Consider the following 27,247-nt stretch of genomic DNA (forward strand, 5'->3'; position numbering starts at 1 on the left):
AAACAATAGAAGAAAACACAACTAAACAATGGTCTACTGACAACACACACACACACACACACACACACACACACACACACACACACACACACACACAATTTGTTCAACCCTACATTCAGCGAGTGCACAAACTGAGGCAAACAGTGAATTAAAATCAATGCAGTGACATACGAGTTGAGACAGAGCGCAGAGCAAGAGTACAGTAAGCATTGCGTTCAGGGAAAAAAAAATAACCTCCCACTTCTAAGTAAAAGTCATTTATATTTTGGATAACTGCTGAGGGAGCATGTAATTCCATTTATTGTGCGCAGGAAAACTGTTCATTCTCCTTGGGTTGTTAGGGAGGGATTGGAAAAAGTGGTCTGCAGCTTAACAAAACAATTACAGCACAGTGACGAGCACTGCTGCCGCACAGCACCAGAGACCTAGATTCAATTCCGGCCTTTTGCTTGGAGCTTGCACGCTCTCCCCATGTCTGCTCGGGTTTCCTCCTGGTGCCTCCCACACTCCAAAGACGTGCAAGTTAGGTGGATTGGCCAGGCTAAATTGCCCCCTTAAGTGTCTGGGAGACCAGCAGGGCACGGGGATGGGGGTCGATAGGTGGGATTTTTGACAGTGCAGGCTCGATGGGCTGAATGGCCTGCTTCTGCACCATGGGGCTTCTACGATCTTCTGCCAGGAACTTAGTTGTGGCCTTACCAAAATCCCTTCGCCGGAAGGTCCAAAACATTGCTCACCTGATCAGCCAGGGTTTGGGGAGACGAGTAACCAATTCGACAGCCGTAGGCTACACAGGAAATTTCCGCAGTCAGCTCCAACACATGAGCTAAAGGCAGGTATCCAATATATGTATCTTTGGGTCTAGAAAAAACGGTCAAATTTGGCATATTTAGTAAACTCTAAGGATAGATGCTGAAGCATCAATTGGTTCAGCACAAAGAACTCGTTTTAATCCTAAGAAATTTTGAAATTATATAAATGCAAGATTGCAGGAGCGACTTATTCTGAAAGCTTGAAATTTAGGTTTGAAAACTTTTTACGCTGTTTCTTTTAAAAAAGGGTGCACCTAGATTAAAAGTAAGCACACATTAGATCTTCGCTATAGACGTTCAGCAGGAAATACAACTGCAAGATACAAAGATCCGATCTTTGAAACAAGCCAGAGAGATTTAGGACAGAAATCCCAAGCCAAATAGACAAAAAGAAAAGAACCCCGAATTTCCAAACATTGGGCACTCCAAGGTCCAAAATTACACACACCAAAAAGATGGCACAGCGCTGTTGCCTCACAGTGCCAGGGATCCAGGTTTAATTCCGACCTTGGATTCTCCCCATGCCCGCGTGAGTTTCTTCCAAATGCTCCGGTTTCCTCCCACACAAAACTTCCTTTTACAAACTCAGGACACCTAAAAGTACCAGCAGCCAGTTAACAATGACACACAAAATACTTTATTATAAAGTATTTCGATAGGGCAAGCTCTCTCAGACAGAAGTGAGACCACGATCACTGTTTTAGGTTAAGGGAAATTGCCCAGGACACCAGGGAGAAAGAACGTCCTTACTCTTCTTCAAAGCGGTGCTGTGGTACCATTCCTGGCCCCCTTCAATGGCAGATGAGGCCTCAGCTTAAATCTTTCACCCAAAGGAGAGCATCAACAGTGCAGCACTCCCTCAGTGCTGCAATGGAGTGTCGACCTTGATCTTCTGCTCTGCAGTGGGATTTGAACCATTAAACTTTTACGCTACGGCTAACAGCATGTCCAGAAATAATCATTTGGTATATTTTCATATTGGAATGTTAAGCATTGATGCATTAAAAATAAGAGCAGGCCATTTGGCCCTTTACACCTGCTCTGCCATTTATGATGATCATGGCTGACCATCAAATTTAATGCCCTGATCCCACCTTCTCCCCATTTCCCTCGAGCCCCAAGAGCTATATATCTAATTCCTTCTTGAAATCACGACATTTTGGCCTCAACTACTTTGTGATAATGAATTCTACAGATTCACCACCCTCGGTGAAGAAATTTCTCCCTATGGATGCAACCCAGAAAGCATCCTTTCTGGTTGTATCACAGCTTGGTGGGGCTCTCGCTGTGCCCAAGACCACAAGAAACTACAAAGGGTCATGAACGAAGCCTGGTCCATCACTCAAACCAGCCTCCCACCCGTTGACACTGTCTACACTTCCCCTGCCTCAAAAGCAGCCAGTGTAATCAAGGACCCCACGTGCACACACTCTTCCATCGTCTCCTGTCGGGAACAAGCATGAGGACAGGTACCAACTGACTCAAGAACAACATCTTCCCTGCTGCCATCGGACTTTTGAATGCACCTACCTTGTGTTAAGTTAATCTTTATATCCTAGCTATAACTACAACACTGCGCACTCCCGTTTCCTTCCCTATGGTATGGTATGCTTTGTCTGTATAACGTGCAAGAAACAATACTTTTCACCGTACGGTAATACACGTGACAATAATATATCAAATCAAGTGAGACGAAATGTTCTTAGTTCAACAATAAGCACGACCTCCCTGAAATTTTAGTAAAGGGAGTACAGCGCAGAAAGATTACCTACTTACCCAAGCCCGGGTATCCTCTGACACTGGCCAGTCATACCCGCTATCAAGTTACTGTGAATCATCATCACGCCCTTTGGGTGACCTGTTGAGCCACTTGTGTACATCACCACAGCCAAGTCCGATGGAACAGGCCGAGATGGGGTTCTGTCCGCTGTGAAGAAGACAGCCACAATCAGTGCTAAGCCAAGGAATTATCATCTCAGTATAAAATATCTCCTCGAGGTTACATTACTCCATTCTAAATGTGCAGACAAGTTGGATAGTGAGCAAAGTGTCTTGTGATGCATAATCCTGATGGGGGTGGTGGTGGGGGATAGTAATTGAAGTATTATGGAAACAGTAGAAATATATTAAGGATATGGCAGAGTGGTGAGCGCTTATCTCAGGGATCTGGGTTCAATTCCAGCCTCGGGTGACTGTGGGGACTTTGCACCTTCTCCTGTTCCTCTTCACCTCAATCCATCAGCATATTCTCACTCCTTGGTCCCTCACGTGCTTACCTAACTTTGAGTGGTGGAACAGGCCCAATCAGATCGTGGCTGATCGCTCCCTGGTCTCAAGATCATCTCCCTCCTGTTTCTCATCTCCCTCTCTCTCTCTTTATTCACCTTCCTCTTGAAGCCAATGATTCAGTCTCCACCACGCTATGACACAGCGAGTTCCACAAATTCACCACCCTCCTGATCCCAGTTTTAAATCTGTTGCCTCTCAACCAATACCCGTGACCTCTTGCTCCTGTTTGCTCCATAAGAGGAAACAGGTGATCTACATTCACTTCATCAATCCCTTTTAAAATTTTGTATACCTCGATCAGATCCCCTCTCATTATTCTAAACGCCAGTGAGTACAAACCCAAACTGTTTAATCAACCCTTTCATCCCCGGAATCAATCTGGTGAACCTCCTCTGAACTGCCTCCAATGCCATCACCTCCTCCCTCAGATAAAAAGGAGGCCAAAACTGGACACAATACTCCAGATGTGGTCTCACCAACACCCTGTACAACTGCAACAACACTTCTCTACTTTTACACTCCAGTCCCCATGCAATAAATACCAACATCCCATTTGCCTTCTATTTATTACACGCTGCACCTGCATACTGACTTTCTGCAGTTCATGAACACGGACAGCCGGGTTCCCCCCCCCCAAACCCAGAAGACGGACACCCGGGTTCTCCCCTACCCCCCCCCCCCCCCCCCACCAGAAGACGGACACCTGGGTCCGCGTCCCCCCAAACCCCTGCCCAGAAGACGGACATCCAGGAACCCCCGCCCAGAAGCATTTTGAAACTGCTTCCCATTTAGGTAATAATTTGCCCATTCTTTTGCCAATGGATAACCCCACGTGTGTGAACGGGGGAAAAGTGAGACAGAGAAGCAGTCAGGCCTCGGGATGGAATTACAGGGCTTGGGACCCTGTCCTGCTGAAGGCATGGCTGTCCTTGAGAAGCACAATAAAACTGGGGGTGCTCAAGAGGCCTAGGATTTGGGGAGGGCCGTCGGGTTGGAGGATAAAAGGGAGGAGAGACCAATGAGGTATTTCATAAAATCATAGAAACCTTACAGAGCAGAAGGAGTTTGCACTGATAATCTCCCCCAGGCCCTATTCCTGTGACCCCCACACATACCCTGCTAGAGGCCTGACACTAGGATCTATTTAGCACGGCCAATCACGCTAACCTCGCACATCTTTGGACTGTGGGGGGTAACCGGAGGAAATCCACACAGATACCGGGAGAAAAAGTGCAAACTCCATATAGGTGTTTGAAAACAAGGATGATAATTTTAAAATCTATATTAATATAAAAGAGTAGCAATACGTTAGTTGTAAAAATTGCTGTATGCAGTGATGCCAGGAGAAATAGTCTGTATACGTACCATTCTCAGGTTTGGCTCCAAGCTCTTCCACAGAAGCCATACTGTGAATCTGAAGAGCTTCTGAGTATCCTGAAGTATTGATGGCTTTCTTGTCCACGTAGATGATGTGTTTCAGCTTCTGGACTTTTGGCAGCACTTTCTGTCAGCAAACAAAAATGTGGAAAACCATGAATTCGGAGATTACTAATGTTCCCGGATTTTAGGTTGGAATTTTGTACATCAATATCAAATTCCACAGAGCCTTGGATGTTTATAGCACAAGAAATGGCCACGTGATACACTGCATTGTTTGAGCAATTTAAAACGAATCCCAATGACCTTTGCTGCTCTCACTGAATATATCCTTGTACCATCCTCTGTTTCAAGCACATATCCAACTTACACAAAGATGCAGCACTGCTCCATGGCAAAGTGTGCCATTCTCAAACGACTCTCACCAACTTTTACAGATGCACCATAGAAAGCATTCTTTCTGGTTGTATCTCAGCTTGGTGTGACTCCTGCTCTGCCCAAGACCACAAAGAACTACAAAAGGTCATGAATCCATCACACAAACTAGTCTCCCATCCATTGGCTCTGTCTTCCCGCTGCCTCAGCAAAGGGGCCAGCAAAATTAAGGACCCCACACACCCTGGACATTCTCTCTTCCACCTTCTTCTTTGGGGAAAAAGATACAGAAGTCTGAGGTCACGTACCAACCGACTCAAGAACAGCTTCTTCCCTGCTGCTGTCAGACTTTTGAATGGACCTACCTTGTATTAAGTTGATCTTTCTCTGCACCCTAGCTATGACTCTAACACTACATTCTGCACTCTTGTTTCCTTCTCTATGAACTGTATGTTTTGTCTGTATGGTGTGCAAGAAACAATACTTTTCACTACATGATAATACATGTGACAATAAAATCAAACCAAAACCTTCTTGCACAAACAAGTTTCTCTTAGCCTATTTCCTTCCCATTATAACAATTTTAATGGAGTGACCTCCCAATCTGCCCACCAGAAAAAAGTGGCCTTCCCTATTTAATCAGATCAAGATCCTTTACAATTAAAAGCAAAATCTTTATTAGAATCTCAGTCCCAGCATCTCTCATCCTCCTTCAATGATAGTTTCCCCTCCCCAAGCATTATCCTTATGAATCAATGCTTTACATATTGCACACAATATTTTTTTACTTTATGCAAATGCATGTAATATCCCAACTCACTGTTTCACTCTTATTGCTCTTACATTTTGCGAATTTATTTGAACATCTACATCTCCATTCACCCACACCCTTCTGTCTATTTACATGCATATATCTATTTTCCCTTTTTATACGCACCACTTCCAAAACATGAGAGCCGGAATTCTCCAACCTCCCTCATGGTTGGGATTCTCCAGTCCCGCTGCAGTGAATGGAGTATTGGCTGAGTGACAAATTCGCCATTCTCGCTGGCAGTGGTGGTGAGACGAACGAGATCGGAGAATCCCGGTTATCATCTCAAAACTTGTCCTCATCAAGTTGCATTTGCAACCCGTTTACTTACTCTCTCAACCTACCTGCCTTCAGGTACATTACAGTTCTCCTCATGGGCTGGCAAGCCATTAACTTCTCTGCAGTAGGCAAACTGCAAGATTCTCCTCCCTGTAGCCAAACCCGGACCCCACACCCTGAACTGAGCAAAACCCATTTATCTCAGATGTGTTTCATTCCCTTTAATGAATGATCTATTATGCTGCTGCATTTTGTCGCAAACTGGAAGCATCTTAATGACAACCTCAAAATTCACGTACCCTCCAACTGCATCCGGTCACTACTCAAATTTCCACTGCTTAAAAGAAAAAAAACTAAACTTCTCAAATGCAAGGTTGGTTTTAACCAATTTATATCGGTTGTCCCAGATTAAACCAGAGGTGCTAAATGCTCACCTATCCCCAGCTATGGGTGGGTTTGTGGCATGTTGCCTGGTGGGAGAGGCAGCTCATCACTGGAAGATCCCATTGGTTCACCTGTCTCCGTTACCAGGGAACCCACCGTGGGTGGATTACCCGTGACACAAAAGGAGGATCCCACCGGAAGGAGGGCTGGAAGATCTCACCACGCAGATTCCAGGAGTTTATCCGCAAGTGTTACCAGTATACCTGGTCTACAGTTATCCAGTTGATTAGCCAATCCTTTCCCATTCAAGGTGCTTCACTGATTTTCCAGCTCCATGGCTCAATTTGACTATTTTGGGAATATTAAAAAAAACGCAAGCCTCTGCAATTCCCCGGAACAACTTTCAGCAGGCTGGATGGTTGGCTTTGGGGCAAGGCTGGTTCCATATAGAGCCCTCGTTACTTTTTCAGAACTAAATTGTTTTCTGTAGTTATCTGACAACTGTACCATTGCCACATCTGTAACCCCAGGTGTTTCTCACATCCTGCATTATTTGCAAAAGCAGCAAAATATTTCTTTATCGTCTCCAACAAGACTCCCTCCTTCATCCGAGTGATCCTACCCGATTAAGTATTTCTTTGCTTCTTATAAAGTTTACGAAAATCTCTGTCCTCTTTTACATTGCGATAGCTTTCTTTCAAATCCACTGTTAGCCCTTTAAGCGTTTTCACTTCCCTAATACACTTTGCACATTTGTGTCTTTGTGTTACTGTTTGCTTAGATTTAAACCACATGCGAAGTACAGAAGGAAAAAAGAATGTTGTTGATCTTTGTTTTTTGTATAACAAACCTTGCTTATAAAACTTATTTTAACAGTTTGCAAGCAGAGTTATATATCACTGACTGGACCATCGCGTCTTTTAATCAGAATATAAATTGTAAGCTCCTCTTAGGGGGTTCACATGATTGTGTCAATGTTGATTCAACTGACAATGGAAATGGTTTTAAGCATGTTAATTTTATTAGGTTAGATTCCAAATTCAACATTCGGAGGATGCTTTATCATCTTTATAACAGGACCTGAGAATTGAATATAGGTCAGAGCGTCAAAAACACGGAGGTTTCTACTCACATTTCCATATTCGCTGTTTTACTGCAATAACACCCTCCAGGTAGGTTTCAGCAAGCTCCTCACACTAACAATTCAGGTAGAATTACGAGCTAAAAGGCTAAGCTTTACTGCTGCAAGAAAGATTATATGAGGAAAAACTAGTGGGGAAACACTGGCCTTCCAGTCCAGCCGATATCCGTGATGTATTTCACAGCTGGTCTGTCCCAGCATCGGGGAACCCGCTGCGGGGGGAGGGTCACCTTTGGCGGGACTGGAAGGTCCTGCCATCGGGAAGTTCCATAAAATCCCATCTTTCCACTGAAGTATACGCAGGCCGGATCCCAATTTAAAGTTTTATTCATTAATCACAAGTAAGGCTTACATTAGCGCTGCAATGAAGTTACTGTGAAATTCCTCAAGTCGCCATAGCCCGGCGCCTGTTCAGGTCAATGCACCTAACCAGACTGTGGGAGGAATCCTGGGCACCCAGAGGAAACCCACGCAGACACGGGAAGAATCCACACAGACAGTGAGCCAAGCTGGGAATTGAACCCGGGTCCCTGGCGCTGCGAGGCAGCAGTGCTAATCACTGGGCCACCATCTTTCCTGACGCCGTAAGTGCAAAAGCTCTCATTCAAGAAGCAGGCCGTGCCAGGATCCTGCAGGCTCACCTTCAACTTTGTGTCAAGAAGGTCCACACTAGTGATGAGATGGGTTATTTCAGATTCGTTCAGCCCGTAAGCTACAGCGTCTTCTCCAAGGGTGGAGTAAATCGTTACAACTAAGGAGGAGAGGAAGGAAACAGTCAAGCTACACTTGCATTGAAACAGATGCAACATTCTCAATGTGTACAGGGAATAAATTAACATTCTAAACGCTCACATTACATATAAAATCAGTAGTTTCCCCCAGTAGCTGCCTAAAAAAAAGGTTAAAAACAAAAACCCTGCATGTTTTTGTTAAACTCTTTCAGTTTCTTTCGGTGCATCATTTCAAAGGCTCATAGGTACAAAGCTACACTGCAGATCTTGAGCAGACAGCCTAGAATAATTCTTCAGAGTCAGACTTTTTTTGCATTGCATTGCTGATTGTGCTGTCATTGGGTGGCACGGTGGCACAGTGGGTTAGCACTGCTGCTTCACAGCTCCAGGGTCCTGGGTTCGATTCCCGGCTCGGGTCACTGTCTGTGTGGAGTTTGCACATTCTCCTCGTGTCTGCATGGGTTTCCTCCCACACTCCAAAGATGTGCGGGTTAGGTTGATTGGCCGTGCTAAGAAATTGCCTCTTAGTGTCCAGGGATGCGTAGGTTAGTGGGGTTAGTGGGTATGACATGGGGGTAGGGCCCGAGTGGGACTGTGTTCGGTGCAGACTCGATGGGCCAAAGTGCCTCCTTCTGCACTGCAGGGATTCTATTCTATGATTAAGCCAAGGTCCTGTCTGCCTCTGAGACGTGGAAGAATCTAATCTCACTATCTGGAGGGGTGATCTGATCAGTTGGTGTTGGAGCCGGAGCTCGGCTTTCAATCAAAACAGATCGGCCGATAGTTTCCCCTGGTCCCCATGTGTACGGGACTGCAAAAATACTCAAACTGGTGATATGTAGACTTCAGAAGTAATTCAGTGCCAAAGTGATTAATGGGATCATTGATAGAATCCCTCCAGTGCAGAAAGAGGCCATTCAGCCCATCAAGCTGAAGTAGGGAAAAGGTGAGTGCATTTTGTACCTGAAGGGAAAGGGTTAATGGATTTTGTACCTAGAATAGGTCACAAACATAACTTTTCATCATGACTGATCTTCCTTAAGCTTATACTGCTCCCGACATTAGTAAGTTATTTGTTCACGTCTTACGTGCTTTAACACATTTGTAAAAAGACAGATTGTTTAATGTGGCTGCTATTTTGTAGACTTTGCAACTCTTATCTATTTGTGTTCGTTGGACATCGTTACACAGATGGTAATTTACGATACTGGCTTTTGACAGTTGCTGATGGCAGATCGCAATACCGGCTTTTAACAGGAAGAGTCCGGCTCGGAGAGCCAGGATTGCACAAGTAACATCAAAAGACAGGGATGCTGGTACTGCTGCAGAAGGCGTTTGAATTGTGACTGGGTTAAGCCTTATCATGACTGCAGCCGCCGGCTGGACGGTGAATCACGATTAAATCTGGGGCTGTATCACCACCGAGGAAGGAAGACCTGGCAGGGATTGGAACTTTGAACCGTGATTCCTGCTGGAGCTCAATGTATAAACATAAGAACATAAGAAATAGGAGCAGGAGTAGGCCATCTAGCCCTTCGAGCCTGCCCCGCCATTCAATAAGATCATGGCTGATCTGTTGTGGCTCAGTTCCACTTTCCCGCCCTCTCCCCATAACCCTTAATCCCTTCTCTTATCAAAAACCCATCAACCCGCGTCTTAAAAATATTTAGCGAGGCAGCCTCCACCACTTCAACGGGCAGAGAATTCCAGAGATTCACCACCCTTTGAGTGAAGAAGTTCCTCCTCAACTCCGTTCTAAACCGCCTCCCCTTTATCTTGAGGCTGTGCCCCCTAGTCCTACTGTCTTTTTTGAGCGGGAAGAGTCTCTCCACTTCTATCCTATCCATCCCATTCATCATCTTATACGTCTCAATGAGATCTCCCCTCATTCTTCTAAACTCTAACGAGTACAAGCCCACGCCCACTTCTGTTTGTGTTCTAATGAGAAGTCTGGTAGTCCCTGCTTCTCCCAAAACTCTGGAATAGACCCCAGAGTTTTGAAATAAAAAAAACACTATTTTGACTCACTAACAATCTCAGAAGTATTACTTTACCTACAATGCCTGCACTGACAACAGTCCCACTCAGGCCCTATCCCCATAACCTTATGTATTTACTCTGCTAATCCCCCCCCCGATGGGACAATTTAACATGGCCAATCAACCTAACCTGCACATCTGTGGGAGGAAACCCACACAGAAACAAGGAGAATGTGCAAACTCCTCACGGACAGTGACCCGAGGCTGGAATTGAATCCACGCCCCTGGTGCCAAGGGGCAGCAGTGCTAACCACTGCTACTGTGCCACCCCAATGTGAAAGGTGCTACATAAATGCAAGCTCTGTCTGTCAATACTCATTACTTGAGTGCTGGAGGACAAATTGGGACATGAAATAACTGGCTCAGATCTAGCAAGTTGGAGCAGCGAATTGAAAACTGGCTCAAACCAAATGACAACTTGACTGAATGAAGGCCAACTGAGTTTTTTTGCAGCAATTAATTCCAGCCTGTTCTGTTCTGGCCAGAACTCATTGTTTATTCCTGGTGATTTGATTAAAATTAACCTAAACAGAGAAGGGAAAAAAAAATCCTAAACAGAAATTGTTATTCATGCCATTAAAAGGTTAAGTGGCTGCGGAGCATTTGAAAACTTGCTTCAGCTGCCTCCAAATATTTGTACTCGACTGAGTGCCATCTTATGTCCAGGGGCATTAAGACCCAGGGCATGATGCCAGTTCAACAGTTGGCAAGTGAAGGCATGCATTTAAGGGATGCAAAACAGGCAGGACGATGGGAAAGGTGACAAAGGGATGGATCAGGAAGGGATCTTGGAATTGTAGAAAATAAATCCCCAAAAATATCATCTGTGCCTCTGGCCACGAACAATCATTTCGTTAAACAAAAGAAAAAGATGAGGAACAGATGGTGCATCAAGTGAAGCAATTCTTTCCCAGTGTAAAGTATCAGTGTGCTACGCAATTCAGGAAGGGCGAGGTCACACTGGAAAGACGGGCAGAAGAGCTGCAAAAACGTGGGCTAGAGAATAAAATACGCATTTCGCCAAGCTTTACCCTGACCTCATCGACACTTGCGTGCCGTTCCAGCAGAGAACAGCCATCTCGGCATTGACAGTCAATCAAACTTTTGCTTTAACAAACAGGACAGTGAGGGAGCTTAATTTTAACACATTGAATTTATCTGGGCTATAATTTTCAACTGTGATGGCCTTTGACCTGGAAGGGTAGGATAAACAAAACTTGAAATTTCTGTAGAAGTTCTACAGAATCCGATCCTTTCCAAGTGGTTGAAAAATACGTTCGAGAGCCTGGATCAATTATGAAAGGACTCAACTGTAATTTTCTTAGATAATTAGGAATACTGGTCCAAATGATCTGACAACTCTTGATCTGAAAACAGTATCAACAGGAATGAAACCATTTGGCTAGGAAAACTCAAAAGGAAAAGCCACAGGCACAAAGGGAGAGCTGGAGGCTGAAGGCGATCAGCACACAGACACATACACAAGAGAGAAAGCAAATAGAGACAGAAATAGGAACACAGAATTCTTGAGAAGAAATAAATCACCTTCAGGAAGAGTTTTGTTTGACAAAAACAGACAGGAGCTCTTGGCAGCACTGTGATCTGGTTTAAAAGCTTTGTGAATTGCTTGGAGATGATAAACAGGGTGACACGGTGGCAGGCACTGCTGCCTCACAACACCTGGGACAAAAGTTCCAATCACTGGCTTGGATGACTGTCTGTCTGGAGTCTGCACATTCTCCCCGTGTCTGCATGGGTTTTCTCCAGGTGCTCCAGTTTCCTCCCACAGTTCAGAGATGTGTGGGTTAGGTGGATTGGCCACGCTAAACCACCCCCTAGTGTCAAGGGGGGCTAACTAGGGTAAAGGCATGGGGTTATGGGGATAGTGGGATTGTGGTTGGTGCAGACTCAATGGGCCAAATGGCCTCCTTCTGCACTGTAGGGTTCTATGATTCTAGCTGGGTGTATCCCAGGGGTGGCTAAACCATAATCTGGGGTGTTATCGGTCATTCAATTGAAAATAAATTCTGGAAAGCTACAGCCTCAGGGTTGCCATGACCCAAGGGAGACCGCACGAATCTCAGGAATGAAAGCATTATCAATAGGATTCCTGACTGACTTTGCCCAAATAAAAGAACAGCATGTTATAAAACTCTATGTAATGCCAAACATGCTGACAGGAAATGCTTGGGTTCCTGTAAGATGTCATTGCATTGACTATTTAAAGGGGAATTAAGCTTCTCATTTGAAGCACATTTGTCTGAGCATGTTAATTAGGACCAATCTGAGCCAGTGCAAAAGTAAAAATTACAGAAGTGAAACCTTGTTGGTAATTTCATCATTTGGGGGTCATTTTTCCCTCCACCCCCAGGAATTATGAAGATCGCTTTTGCTCAAACTTGGAACTTTTGTCTGCCAAAAGAAAAAGGCCAATATTGCACTGCACTTCACGTCTTATCTTTGCTGCTTGTAGGGCACTCAAGGACAAGGTTACAAACATGTCGGTCATCAAAGCCAAATCTCCAAATCATTGGTACTCATCAGGCAGAGGTAACGTTACTGGCTCAGGTATGTTTGCAGGATGGAAGGTGGATGTATTCAAAGAGGATATTCTGTTTGGCAAGACAGCTATAGCCAGAAAATCAGTGGGATTCCAAATATCCCAAGCTTGTAAGCATGGCACGAGGCCCGGAAAGATCCATCTTTGTCCCTGGGAGGCTTTAGTTTATGACGGAGGAAAATGTTGACCTCAGGTTGTTGGACGATGTGCTACCATCGTCGTCAGCGGCTTGGCAAATGACACCAACACGGGAGCCAGCAACCAGACATGGCACTTGAGGCAGATCGTGCCTCTCCCAGATTGGTCTCTTCATCATCAAAAAACGCACCATATCAAACTACCCCATCCCCAACAGATTTGATTGGCCGCATGTCTTGTGTAGATAGAAAGATGGTGCTGATGAATTCATCTCTCACTAGTACAGGCCTTTGGCGTTGTTTCGGTTGGTTGGGGGGCGGTGCACACACAGTGCAGGGGGAAGAAATAAGGTTTGGAAAAAAAAAATCAATGTTTTTCTAGTCAAGCCCACTTCCCCTCTCACCACCAAACTCTAACTACTCTGTTAGGTGTGCCCCTGGACAACAAAGTTAAACTCCACACAGCTCGTGTAATTGAAACCAAGCCCAGATGTTTCTCCCCCATTTGATGTTTTTAATCAACTTGTCTGAACGAGCTTATTCCCAAAAAAAAACCACAATGTAAAGGATTGCACAGAAGGTTGTTAAACATTTGAATGTTCAAAGCAGTGACAAACAAGTACTCTCATGCAGAGGGAGGAAATGAATAGCCTGTGGGCATCGTTATTGGAGAGATGGGCAGGGTCTAAAGAGCAGATCACATTTCTGCTTCAAGCGACAAAAACCCAAAACATTTTGCAGGGAGAGGCCGAGACAGAGGCAGATTTCTGCAAAGCAATCAGAAGTTAGAAGATCAGAAAGTACGAAAACTGCCCCCAAAATCCTCCCAAACCCTTAACTGACATCACCGTGGAAAGGTTGCAAGTTATGCTGTGTTTTGAAAGCTGTGTCATTGCCCCAGATTGCACTGACATCTCACCCACTTGGCAAACGAGTGTGCCCTTCCCCCAACTGGTATGATTCACCCAAATGAATTACTCAACTCCCTGAGCTGCGCACAAGCCATGTGCTGATTTCTACAACTGAACATCATTTTGAGGTAAGATACAAGTTACTGACAAATCTCTTTTGGCAACCTTCAGAGTTATTCTTTGGCTTCTAACCAAGTTAAGACGCTGTCATTAGGGAGAAAACAATATTTATGGAAAAAGTCTTCCAGCATTACTTAAAAAAACGATGCATCATGACATATTAGTGTTTGGGCACAAAGTTTAAAGAATAACACGTTAATGACCGGAATATCTTTACAAAGGCCAAGTACGAGAAAGTTAACATGGGATTATAGTAGACGTCATGGAAGCCAGTTCATGATCTTAGCAAGTTAGTTTCCTGTTTTCTGTATATCTCCTATGTTTCTCTTCCAAAGTTTGTGGCATGACCAGTATTATTTCTCAACTAATGTTTCCTGTACAGTGACATCACTTCTTTGGGGCTGTGAAGTATTTTGGGACATTTTAAAGACAAATCCTTCTTTTATGATGCGGTGTGCAAGAAGTTTGATGACCCACGTACGAGCAACCTTTCAAATCACCATTCGCCCTCATTTCTTTTTGTACTACACTTATTCAATGTTGTCCTTTCTCGGGAGTTCAAGGTTTAGCCCTCTTGCCCCTATCCAACTGACCTGGGAGCTCATCTCCCAACACCAAGCCAAACACAGGGGCAGCTCTGCAAACACAGCTCAGGCCTCTCCTCGTAAAACACACTTCCTGTTTTCTGCCTGCCCACATCAGCACCACTGAGATAGAGAAGTGGGTGGAGGGGGAAGGACTGTTTTTTTGGATGATTTGTTCCGATGAGAGTACCGTTGTCAAGGCCCTCCCTCCCACTCTGGATCCCTCTCATTTCCCAAGTGCTCCAAGTTGGAGGAACAGCACCTTTCAGATAAACACTCCAGAACCTTCTGAGCACAGCAAGCACTTCAGACTGGAATCTCTGACTCTATTTTGCTTTTACTCTCATTTTCCTTTCTTTTTGTTTTTGATAGCAGCAGTTCTCCATTCACACCACCTCTAGCCCCAACTTTTGTTTTCTTTTTAAAATTTGTCCCACGGCCGTTCCTTTTGGCCACTATTTTGTCGATCGGTCCTGTCTTCCAGCTAGCACGGACCTGCCCCCTTCCTTTCACTTGCATTGCTGACATTTCCTGTTCTGATGCAAGATCAAAGGCCGAACGTTAACTCTCTCTCTCTGACCACAGAAGCTGCCCGTCTCAGAGACTATTTAAAGCATTTTCTGTTTTACTTCCATGTGCTGCAGTGAACATAAGAACATAGGAAATAGGAGCAGGAGTAGGCCATCTAGCCCTTTGAGCCTGCCCCGCCATTCAATAAGATCATGGCTGATCTGAAGTGGATCAGTTCCACTTTCCCGCTTTCTCCCCATAACCCTTAATCCCCTTGCCTACCAAAAACCTATCTACCCGTGATTTAAATATATTTAGCGAGGCAGCCTCCACCACTTCAACGGGCAGAGAATTCCAGAGATTCACCACCCTTTGAGTGAAGAAGTTCCTCCTCAGCTCCATTCTAAACCGCCTCCCCTTTATCTTGAGGCTGTGCCCCCTCATCCTACTGTCCTTTCTGAGCAGGAAGAGCCTCTCCACCTCTATCCTATCCATCCCATTCATCATCTTATACGTCTCAATGAGATCCCCCCTCATCCTTCTAAACTCCAACGAGTTCAAGCCCAGTCTATTCAGCCTCTCCTCATAGCTCAACCCCCTCAACTCCGGTATCAGCCTAGTGAACCTCCTCTGCACTCCCTCCAAGGCCAAAATATCCTTGCGCAAGTGCGGCGACCAAAACTGCACACAGTACTCCAGCTGCGGCCTCACCAGTGCCCTGTACAGCTGCAGCAAGACCTCCCTACTTTTATATTCTATCCCCCTCGCTAGTGCTTTTGCTTTCAAGTTTGATACTGAACATTGTGTACTTTTCAGAACACCAGGGCCAACACCTGCCTTTTGCTTCATTTTTTTTGTCAATCTGATATTGAACCAGATTTTGTTTTTAAATAGCAGGACTTAAATCCTCTCCTTGGCTACCTGGCTCCCTTTGGTTAGTGCCGTTATCATGCCAAGTTTGATTCCACAGAATCCCTACAGTGCAGAAGGAGCCAATTTTGCCCATCAGGCCTGCACTGACTTTCTGAAAGAGCTTCTTATCCAGGCATCACGCAGCTCCCTAACCACCACCACCCTCCCCAACGCCACCCTCCAAGCTCCATTCCCAGAACCCCGAACATTTATCATGGTTAATTCACCTAACCCAAACGTCTTTGGACTGAGGCGGGTAACTGGAACGCCCGGCAGAAACCCCACACAGACATGGGGAGAATGTGCAAACTTCACACAGACAGTGACCCAAGGCCGGAATCGAACCCAGATCCCTGGCACTGTGAGGTCCCAGTGCCAACCACTGCGCCACCAAACCCCTCGCACCCCGGACATAGAAGAAGGTGGAACAGACTGTCAGGAAAAAAGTACAAAAGTCTGAGATCACATACCGACCGACTCAAGAACAGCTTCTTCCCTGCTGCCATCAGACTTTTGAAAAGACCTACCTCATAAGTTGATCTTTCTCTACATCCTAGCTACGACTAAGCTAGGATGGAATCGAACCAGGGTCCCTGGCGCCGCAAGGCAGCAGCGCCAACCACAGAACCACTGTCTTGCCAGCCACACAACTCTCACGTTGTAGGATAACGGGTAATATACTCACGTGGGAAGTTGTATTTGAAGCAGGCTTGTGCTGCAATCATCCACTCAGCCCTGGTTTCACAGAAGATACCAATCATATCCTTCGCCTTCAGCCCCAACACGGACAGGCCGCTGCCAAAGCGGTTTACGCGCTGATCGACCTCCTGGTAGCTCAGCCATTTGTATTCCCCTAGGATTAGCTGCAGGCAAAGCAAAAGTACATCCACCCATCAAATCGAGCAACAGCATACCACCAAATATACAGTGTCCTGGTCTTAATGTGGAATCGCTTTTAGAACCCCTGCAGTCCAGATGATCGATATTTGGCGAATTTGATATCGTACCTCATTTGCAATCCATCGTACCTGGGCAACTGATGTACTCATTTTGCAATAAAGGAAAGTCATTCTGTGCACTTCCTCAGAACGGAAGCAAGTTCCTGATACTGGGACCGCGCCTCGACCACAGTCATGTTGAGTAAACACCTGCCAGATCAGGAGCACTGTGACTTTCCTGGCCTTTCAATCAGATGGTCACATTTCCCTACAGTGCAGGAGGTGGCTGCCATTCGGCCCATCGAGCCTGCACTGACAACTATCCCACAAAGTCTGGGCGAACTGTGTTGTACGTCTTGTAGAAGGGAATTGGAAAATGTCTAGATTACAAAAAGAACCAACACTTGGCTTCAATCCCTGAAGGGGAGAATGCAAGACCTTTGTTGATGCCAACCAAGATCGTATGTATGTTCAACATGACCACACCATCCAAAGGAATCCCCAGGGTGGGGTGTATAGTGACAGCATACACTGGTTATGGAAAAGGTACATAATACTATATGGGAAGGGTGGTGGGGTCAATGAGGATAAATCAACATCAGGCATGATCATAGAATCCCTCCAGTGCATTCGGCCCATCAAGTCTGCACTGACAACAACCCCACCCAGGCCCTATCCCCATAACAACCATGTATTTACCCTCAAATTTAGCATGGCCAAACTAAACTGCTCATCTTTGGAGCGTCGGAGAAAAACGCAGCATCCAGACAAAACCCATGCAGACACAGGGAGAACATGCAGACTCCACACAGACAGTGACCCGAAGCCTGTATCAAACCTGGGTCCCTGGCGCTGAGGGGTAGCAGTGCTAACCACTCTGCTGCCCAGGAGCTCCCTCTTGTGATTGGTCTACCCCTCACACCTGACCCAGTAAACGAGATTCATTCCAGTGACACACCTGCAACGAGGGGACAACGGCTCACATCATTTGTTACTGGCAGGTAATCAGCGGCGCGTGAAGCGTTTACCTTTTTAAATACTTTTCCATTGGCCTGCACCTCATTTTCCTCACTCAGCAACTCCCTCGTGCCCAAACAGTTCTGCTTCTGGAATCGCTTCACGGCCGCTTCCAAGAGCTTATCGAGCGTGTCCAGCCCCGGGAAGTCCATTTTGGCAAGGGACTCAAAATGGTCGACGGAACGGTACGGGCTGCCGGGTTTGTCGGAGGTGGCCTTGGCCTTTAGTCGCTTTGCCATTGCCTTTTTCTTCTTTGTGTCAGAGAGGAAATACCAGGGGATAAAGGTGAGGGTTGTGTACAGCCACATCAACAGGTAGATAGGAAGCAAGAAAATGCAATGCACTTCTTGTTTAAGATGCATTGTAGACTTTGATTTCTCCCCCCACTCAGGCAAGATTCTTTCTAGGACTGGCTTGACGTCACTCTCGCTCTCAACTGACTAGGGTTTTTTTTTTTGGGTCCTGTTGGAGGTTGGCTCAGCTCCCAGAGGTTGGCGACAGGGTGCAGTTGACAAAAGCAGCGTGCGTCGGAGGGTGGCGAGATTGAGGAGAGAGACAGAGAGAAAGAAGACTACAGCAAAAGCTACACCGACCGCTTGAAAAGCCAACAGGGGACACCGGTCAGGTCACAGTTTTTGAGTGCGGAAGAGAGAAAAAAAGAAATTGGACAAGTTAGTACCATGGTTAGCACACTATCTACCTTTTAACAGCAACACACTTAGCAGTGAAAAGATTAATAGTAATGTAATGCAGAGGCTACCAGTTAAGAAGCTAATGCTGATGGTATGTGAAAAATATCACCACCACCCTAGTTAAGCAGGGCAGTTGAAACAAAGACAGTAACTTTACATACATGAGCTAGCAGTGTTAGAGGTCACTTTAAATACCAAATCAAATTACAATTGGCCACTTTGTTGGTCAGTGGCTTTTCTTTAAGCAGATTTATTTGCAGGAAATCAGCCACACACCACATATAATAAAGGGAAAAGGAAAATGAAGTATAGCAATAGAATAATTGATCATCCAGAACTACTTAATTTGGACTGTTCTTACTTTAAATGTGAGTTTAACACTCATTTGCCAATGATAATAGCACAGGTAGGGGGTCACTCAATATATAACAAAATTGCAATTCTTAAAATTGTTTTCTTTTACTCCATTCTTCAAGTTACGAAGCCAATGCTCAGAATGAACTGGGAAAACCCAAATTCATTCCTTGCTTTCTCTAAAAGAGCCAAATTCAAATTCCAACTGAATCCAATTCAAGGTCTCTACAAGAGAGACAAACAAGATCAAAGCTGACAAGATAAAGCCGTGGGTTTGATTCAACGCTTGACCTTACCCGAAAGGCTGGGAATTGCAATATTTAAAAACATAGTTTATTCCATCCAAAAACATGTTCAGATTGATCCACGTTGTCCCAGTGAGGGGAACAAACAAGATCTAAGCTGACAGGATGAGGCATTGCATTGCACCGTGGACCTTGGTCTGAACCCAAAGGCCGAGATGGTCACGACAAAGAATTGCAATTCTGAGTACCTCAGAGTTTAGTGACTGAGGAAAGAAAAGCAGGTCATGGGTTCATGGGTTACAGAGGACAGAATGAAACATCTATTTAATGTCAGTGTGATTGTACTTATCATCTCTTACTCAACCTCATGTGGATACAGAATGAGGAGAGCAAAGTATAGACTCCGTAAAGTTGATGGCATACTTTGGAGATTCACTACAGAGATAAAGCCAATGTAATTGGAAGATAAGCAATAATTAGGTCAACATCAAATCAACAAACCCCTATCACTTATACCACAGCTTAATCAAAAATAAATCACCAAAGTGGTGCACAGATTATACATAGAACATTACAGCACAGAAACAGGCCTTTGGTCCTTCTCTGTGCCGAACCATTTTCCTGCCTAGTCCCACTGACCTGCACCTGGGCCGTATCCCTCCACACCCCTCTCATCCATGTACCCGTCCAAGTTTTTCTTAAATGTTAAGTGATCCCGCATTTACCACTTTATCCGGCAGCTCGTTCCACACTCCCACCACTCTCTGCGTGAAGAAGCCCCCCAAATATTCCCTTTAAAAACTTTTCCCCCTTCACCCTTAACCCATGCCCTCTAGTTTTTTTCTCCCCTAGCCTCAGTGGAAAAAGCCTGCTTGCATTCACTCTATCGATACCCATCATAATTTTATACACCTCTATCAAATCTCCCCTCATTCTTTGACGCTCCAGGGAATAAAGTCCTAACCTATCCAATCTCTCTCTGAAACTCAGCTTCTCAAGTCCCGGCAACACCCTCGTAAACCTTCTCTGCACTCTTTCAACCTTATTAATATCCTTCCTGTAATTAGGTGACCAAAACTGGTCACACAATTCTAAAAATAGACCTCACTAACGTCTTATACAACCTTATCATAACATTCCATCTCTTATACTCAAGACTTTGATTTATAAAGGCCAATGTATCAGAAGCACTCTTTAAGACCCTATCTAACTGTGACGCCACGTTTAGGGAATTATGTATCTGTATTCCCAGATCCCTCTGTTGTACTGCACTCTTCAGTGTCCTACCATTTACCTTGATAGAAATGCAAGAAAACATGTAAAAAAGCCAATTCAGTACCAGTGTATTTAACTGCTGCAACTTGTTAAAACTTCAAAAGGCAGTAATTTATGATTTTGAATGAATGAGAGAGACAAGAACAAAGAACAGTACAGCACAGGAACAGGCCCTTCGGCCCTCCAAGCCTGCGTTGCTCATGCGCCCAACTAGACCATTCGTTTGTATCCCTCTATTCCCAGTCTGTTCACGTGGCTAAGTCTTAAATGATCCCAGCGTGTCCGCCTCAGCCATCTTGCTTGGCAGTGCATCCCAGGCCCCCACCCCCCTGTGTAAAATACGTCCCCCTGACATCTGTGTTAAACCTTGCCCCCTTAACCTTGAACTTGTGGCCCCTTGTGTTTGTCACCTCCGACCTGGGAAAAAGCTTCCCACTGTTCACCTTATCTATGCCCTTCACAATTTTATACACCTCTATGAGGTCACCCCTCATTCTCTGTCTTTCCAGGGAGGACAATCCCAGTATTGAGTATAAGAAGTCACTTTCCCAACTGACATTTAATATAAATTTGTTCCAACTGCTCAATCTTCATCTCAAATCACACAATTCTACAGCAATATTACATCAAAAACATTATAGGAAATAAGCCATGTCAACCTCACCAAATGGTGATGACTCCCTTCCTTAAATGTGAGACAAGGTGCATGGACACTGGACACAACATCCATTTGCTGCTTTAGTGCCAGCTAATGACTGTACTTACAGAAAGACCCAACTTCAGAAATGCTTCAGGTCCTTTTGGAATTCCTTCCCTTTCGGATTGATTTCAACCTGAAGCAAAATGAGAAACTTTTGTCAACAGACGGAAAAACTGTATTCACCACGTACATTTCTTCTGAATGAAAAAGGTGTCAGCTTTGGCTCACTGGTGACAGGTTTGCTCTGGAGGGAGGAGCCTCTGGGCCAAAGCCTCTTTCCAGAGGTTTCAGCGCATAATCTAAGTTGACAATCTGACCAAAGTGTTAAGCCAAAGTCCCGTTTGCCCTCTCGTGAGTGTAAAGGACCCATACCGTGATTCGAAGGGGAGAGGGACTCTCCCTGTGAGTGGGCTAACACAGGCCCCGCGCTTACCCAAATTGTGCCCTTATTCGTGCGTGGGATCTTGTTGCTTGCAAATGGGAGAGATGATGGCCTTGTGGTATTATCACTAGACCAATAATCCAGAAGGTCAGCTAGCGTTCTGGGGGACCCAGGCTCAAATCCTGCCACGGCAGATGGTGAAATTGGAATTCAATAAAAAAAAAAAATCGGGAATTAATAATCTACTGACGACCACAAAACCATTGCCAATTGTTGGAAAAGGCCATTTGGTTCACTAATGTCCTTCGGGAAGGAAATCTGCCGTCCTTGTCTGGTCTGGCCTACATGTGACTCCAGAGCTTCAGCAAGGTTGTTGACTCTCAATGGCCTAGCAAGCCACTCAATTCAAGGGCAACTGGGGATGGGCAATAAATGCTGGCCAGCCAGCAATGCCCATGTCCCGTGAATAAAAAAACTCATCCTTGCACACAAAAGAAACCCCACTTCTCCTGTGGTCACTGTGCCAACGGGCAGTATGACCCGATTCTCTCCGGATTTCCCCTTCTGCGTTGCTGCTCTCTGGTAGCCAACACAGGTTGAAAATTGTCCCCCTATACTTTTGATGCATGAATGTATCAGCTGCTCAAAGCACGAAGAGTAGAAAGCTTACTCAAGTTCTGGGAAGAAAGTCTTCAGAAGGTATGGATTTTTTGTGGGAAAGGGAGGATAAACAAAGGAAGAGCTAGCAGAATACGCCTGCACACAAGAATCATAGAACCCTACAGTGCAGAAAGAGGCCATTCGGCCCATCAAGTCTGCGCCAAACACAATCCACCCAGGCCCTACCCCCATATCCCTACATATTATACCCACTAATCCCTCTAACCTACACATCCCTGGACACTAAGGGGCAATTTCTTAGCATGGCCAATCAACCTAACCCGCACATCTTTGGAGTGTGGGAGGAAACCGGAGCACCTGGAGGAAACCCACACAGACATGAGGAGAATGTGCAAACTCCACTCAGACAGCGACCCGAGCTGGGAATTGAACCCTGGAGCTGTGAAGCAGCAGCGCTAACCACTGTGCTACCGTGCCGCCCAAGGGAAGGGGAATAAAACAACTGCTTAACAACACTAGCTGGGTCTGACAGTATTGAAACATTGGGTAAATCCTCTCAGTGGTACATTAGTCGTGTCACAATATTGCTTTCAAAATCAGCTTCACTTAAAATGGTGCATCATGAGGAGTACAACTCTCGCTGCCCAATCCCTAGGCTAGAATTAGGTGTCCCGTGGCTAATGGTGAGGCCTGTCCAACAGGCTCATTTCTCCCTCTGCTAACATCAGCCTCAAATGGCCAATGCAATGTGCTTGAGCAGTGTCGCCGTGACATTGCTTGTTAGCAGATACAAAACAAAAAGCCCCACGCTATCCTGTGCAACCAAGATAAAGAACCTGTATCGTGATGCATCTCTTTAGTAAGATGAAAAGAACAAAATTGGCTTATTTAACAAACTGATATTTTTGTGCCATCATGCTACTTTCATTGTCCCAAAGTGGACTCTTCGATTATCTAACCACTTCTCAAGCAGGTCATTCAATTTAATAATCCTCTGTATTCAGAGTAAAATGTTGGAAGGTAATTACTGCCCACTTGGTTTAAATCCTTATTCAAGCATTCGTATTTTTAGCTTTCAATTCTGATGACTAGTTACATCCAAAAACATTGCTGTGTCATTTCATATGGATTTTAATCTGATGTCCTCCACATCTCCAGCATTTTGATATTCCATTAGTAATTACTGCTTTGGACAACAACTGCACCAAAGTGTAGAATGGATGCGATAGACCGGATTCACTTCTTCTCTGTTGTAAACTATGACGTTTAGTCATTAGAAACAGTCACCGTCCAATTATCCCCACGAGCATTTAACCCTTATGTTGTACAGTGTAAACTGCACGCTCCCACATTTGAAAGCACAGTTTACTGACTGTTTATTTTAACTGGAAGTGTGAAAATTTCACACGCTGTTACACTTCCTGCTAACGTCTGGTGTTTCTTTAGACATGTTGAATTTTAGCTCTCAGCTTAGTGTGCTGAGAATGTGGGATAGAAAGTGGTCTACACCAATACACAGCTCAACTTTGACACAAGATCTTGCTTATCCACAGGGTGCATGCAAACAGGCTGTGCCAGAAAGAATAATGATGGCAAGGCGATGGTCTACTGGTATTATCACTCAACTATTAGTCCAGAAACTCAGCTAACGTTCTGGGACCCAGGTTCAAATCCCAATACGGCAGAAAAAAAAATTATAATAATTAGGAATTTACTGATGACCATGAAACCATTGTCGATCATCGGAAAAACCCATCTGGTTCACTAATTTCCCTTCAGAGAAGGGAATTTGCTGTCCTTACTGATCTGGCCTACACACGACTCCAGGGCCACAGCAATGTGGTTGACTCAACTGCCCTCTCAACAAGGGATGGACAATAAATGCTAGCTAGCCAGCGACATCAATGTCCCATGAATGAATAAACAGTACAGAAGAATTAAACTTAAATTTGTGGGTGAAAATCTATCCCGGCTAATGGGAAATCAATTTTGGTTTCAACTCCCAGTGGAATTACAAAAGGTGCACAGTAAAACTTCCAGAGCCAAAGCCTCGAGCACCCCGGTGCAAGTCTTAGGACTGAATTGCAGCCAGACCCGTAAACATTTCGGACTGCAATACCATAGCAGCTCGTCTCATGCTGAACCACACAGAAAGCAAAGACTTCCTCAATCCAGGGTGGATTTCAATCTTGCTAGGTGGGGAGCTAAAATAATCTTACTCTTAACTCGCGAGCAGAAAAAGGGGAACTTTTTGAAATTCTCAGTCTTTTGCTCTGTCAGAATGTGAAATATTCCATTTCATGAAGCACGTTCACTGCACACAAGGTTGGGGGCATGTGTAGCCTTAAGCATTGATAACAAGTGCCCTTGGTACAAGTGCAATGCAGGCAGATTATCTCAATACAATACGTAAAAAATTATGAAGATGTTTATAGCTGCATTGCCCGTCCTGCACAAGTGGACAAAATTAGTCATTGCTCAGGAACAGAGCATGTCCAAGCCACAATATCGACAGGCTTCTACCCAATAGTGTCACAAACAAATGGATTGCAATTAGCCAACTAATGAACAGATACAAGTTCATGCTCAGCAAATGGATTTTGTAACCTAAAGGAAAGACCTCAGTAGCTGAGCAACACAGTGTCTTGTGTCATATATTCCAGTTAATATTTAGAAATTCAGATTACTGTCATAATACAGATTTTTTTGATTCTCTAGAATCCACAGTTGTAATAATTGCCATTGTGAAAAGTCTCTGGAGCTGCAGTGAACAAAGAACAACACAGCACGGGAAACGAGCCCTTCGGCCCAACGAGCCCGCGCCGCCATCTTAATGTGTTTTTCCTCCTCCACCCTTGACCCATGTCTATGCTTATGGTACCCCCATTGGAAACCAGATTAAGGGGAGAATAATTTAGGGACAATTTGTTACACCAATCAGCCGAAGAGCACATCTTTGGGGTGTGGGAGGAAACCGGGGCGCCCGGAGGAAACCCACGCAACCACGGGGAGAATGCGCAAACTCCCACAGACACCGGCCCAAATCCATGTGTCTGCACAGCAAACAGTGATAATCACTAAGCTGTTGCGGTGCCCATCTGCTGGTCCAGTTTCAAGCATACACAAACGACGTCAAGTACTAGGCTACCCTCGAAACCAAAGTGGACGATCTCAATTTGAAATGAGATTGTGAATTGTGGAACATCAGGAAGCAAACTTGCTGTCACGTACAGCACCCTCTTATAATAATCCAAGCAAAATACTGCAGAAGCTGGAGACTTGAAATTAAAACATAAAAATCCACAGCAGGTCTGACAGTGTCTGCGAGAAAGAAACAGTTAAATATTTTGAGCCTAATAGGATGTTGCGTCTTCTAGGTGGCACAGTGCTGCTTCACAGTGCCAGGGACCCAGGTTCAATTCCAGCCTTGGGTCACTGCCTGTGTCTACGTAGGTTTCCTCCCACAGTCTAAAGATGTGCAGGTTGGATAGATTGGCCATAGTAAATTGACCCCAGTGTCAGGGGGATTAGCAGGGTAAATATGTGGGGCTGCGGGAATAGGGCCTGGTTGGGATTGAGATCAGTGCAGACTCAGTGGGCCGGTTAGAATCTCTACAGTGCAGGAGGCGGCGGCTATGGACTCAAGATGTTAGCTCCCTGTTATGGTTCAGCCTTTGTCTGAACACCAACCTGCTTACAGCAAAAGGCAGCTTCCATTAGCAGAGAGAGTCTACTGAAACCTGAATCTCCATGTGTACTGTGAGCGGGATAGTATATTATGAGGCCAGTGATCTTGTAACTATGGCAAATTACAGCAGAGCTGGGGTGGGATACTTGACACGTTCCTCTGTTCACCCGAGTGCCACACAGTTGGAGCATTGCAACCAGGTTAAAACTATTACACTTCTTTTCCACGTACCAATACGTACGTGCAAGTTCATCGTCACACAAATACTCAAAAGAAATAGAATCAGCCTCAAACGGAGAACAGTTGCCCGAATTCTAAGTACACGAGAGAGATATACAGAAGAACTGTTCACATTTATTTCAATCTTGTCGATAAGATCGCATCCTGTTTGGTTTACTCAGAAGTTTGTTTTTAAAAAGAGAAATTATCAGTAAATCCAAATTTTTCCCATGACAGTGCAAAATATTTCATTTGCTTTGATGTAATCAGCAAGCTTTAAGTTTTGCTGCATAAAGCAATCTTGAAGAATCAGCTTGCACATTGGTCCACCCACATCTTCATGTGTGAAATGCGTATTATAGAGCTCTTATATCAAGACAATTAAAAGTACTTAGAACATAGAACATAGAACATAGAACATTACAGCGCAGAACAGGCCCTTCGGCCCACGATGTTGCGCCGACCAGTTACAAAAACAATGACCCACTAGCCTATACCAATCCCTTTTCGTCCATAAACCTATCCAGAGATCTCTTAAACGCCCCCAAACTAGACGCATTTACAACTGCAGCAGGCAGGGCATTCCAATCCCTCACCACCCGCTGGGTAAAGAACCTACCCCTGACATCCGTCCTGTAGCTACCCCCCCTTAATTTAAAGCCATGCCCCCTCGTGCTAGCTTTCTCCATCCGAGAGGCTCACAACAGGCTCATCCAACAGGCTCACAATACCTCAACTGCCTACCACCAAGTGCATTTATGAACACTGAAGATTTATACAGATTACATCTGAGGGTGGCAAGCCAGCACAATAGTCAGCACTGCTGCCTCAGTTCCTGGTTCGATTCCCAGCTTGGGTCACTGTCTGTGTGGAATTTGTACGTTCTACCCACGTCTGTGAGGGTTTTGTCCGGTTTCCTCCCAGGGCAACAGTTCAAAGATGTGCAGGTTAGGTGGACTGGCCATGCTAAATTGCCCTTTAGTGACCAAAGATGTGCAGGTTAAGGGGATCAGTGGGGTAAATACGTAGAGTTACAGGGATAGTGCCTGGGTGAGATGTTCTGCCAGAGAGGCAGTGCAGACATGATGGGCCAAATGGCCTCCTTCTTCGCTGTAGGAATTCTGAGATTCAATGATCATGAGTC

The 27,247-nt window shown here is 45.0% G+C and overlaps 1 protein-coding gene across 9 annotated transcripts in view; it reads right to left on the reverse strand.

The window, feature by feature from the left end:
* The window catches only part of acsl4a (acyl-CoA synthetase long chain family member 4a), a 73,621-nt gene that overhangs the window by 15,587 nt on the left and 30,787 nt on the right, over positions 1-27,247 (reverse strand). For 5 of the 9 annotated variants that reach the window (XM_080187927.1, XM_080187930.1, XM_080187931.1 and 2 more), the window contains 7 exons: positions 21,259-21,326; positions 17,939-18,522; positions 16,658-16,835; positions 8,110-8,219; positions 4,467-4,605; positions 2,589-2,739; positions 738-861 (listed from right to left, as the gene is read on the reverse strand). In XM_080187927.1, coding sequence (XP_080044053.1) covers positions 738-861; positions 2,589-2,739; positions 4,467-4,605; positions 8,110-8,219; positions 16,658-16,835; positions 17,939-18,289 — 1,053 coding nt within the window. In that variant the 5' untranslated portion in view covers positions 18,290-18,522; positions 21,259-21,326. The remainder of the gene's footprint in view (positions 1-737; positions 862-2,588; positions 2,740-4,466; positions 4,606-8,109; positions 8,220-16,657; positions 16,836-17,938; positions 18,523-21,258; positions 21,327-27,247) is intronic. The other 4 variants (XM_080187932.1, XM_080187936.1, XM_080187934.1 and 1 more) reach the window with 2 other exon arrangements.

This window comes from Carcharhinus amblyrhynchos, chromosome 4, assembly GCF_965287045.1.
Source record: "Carcharhinus amblyrhynchos chromosome 4, sCarAmb.v2.hapA, whole genome shotgun sequence".
NCBI lineage: Eukaryota > Metazoa > Chordata > Chondrichthyes > Carcharhiniformes > Carcharhinidae > Carcharhinus > Carcharhinus amblyrhynchos.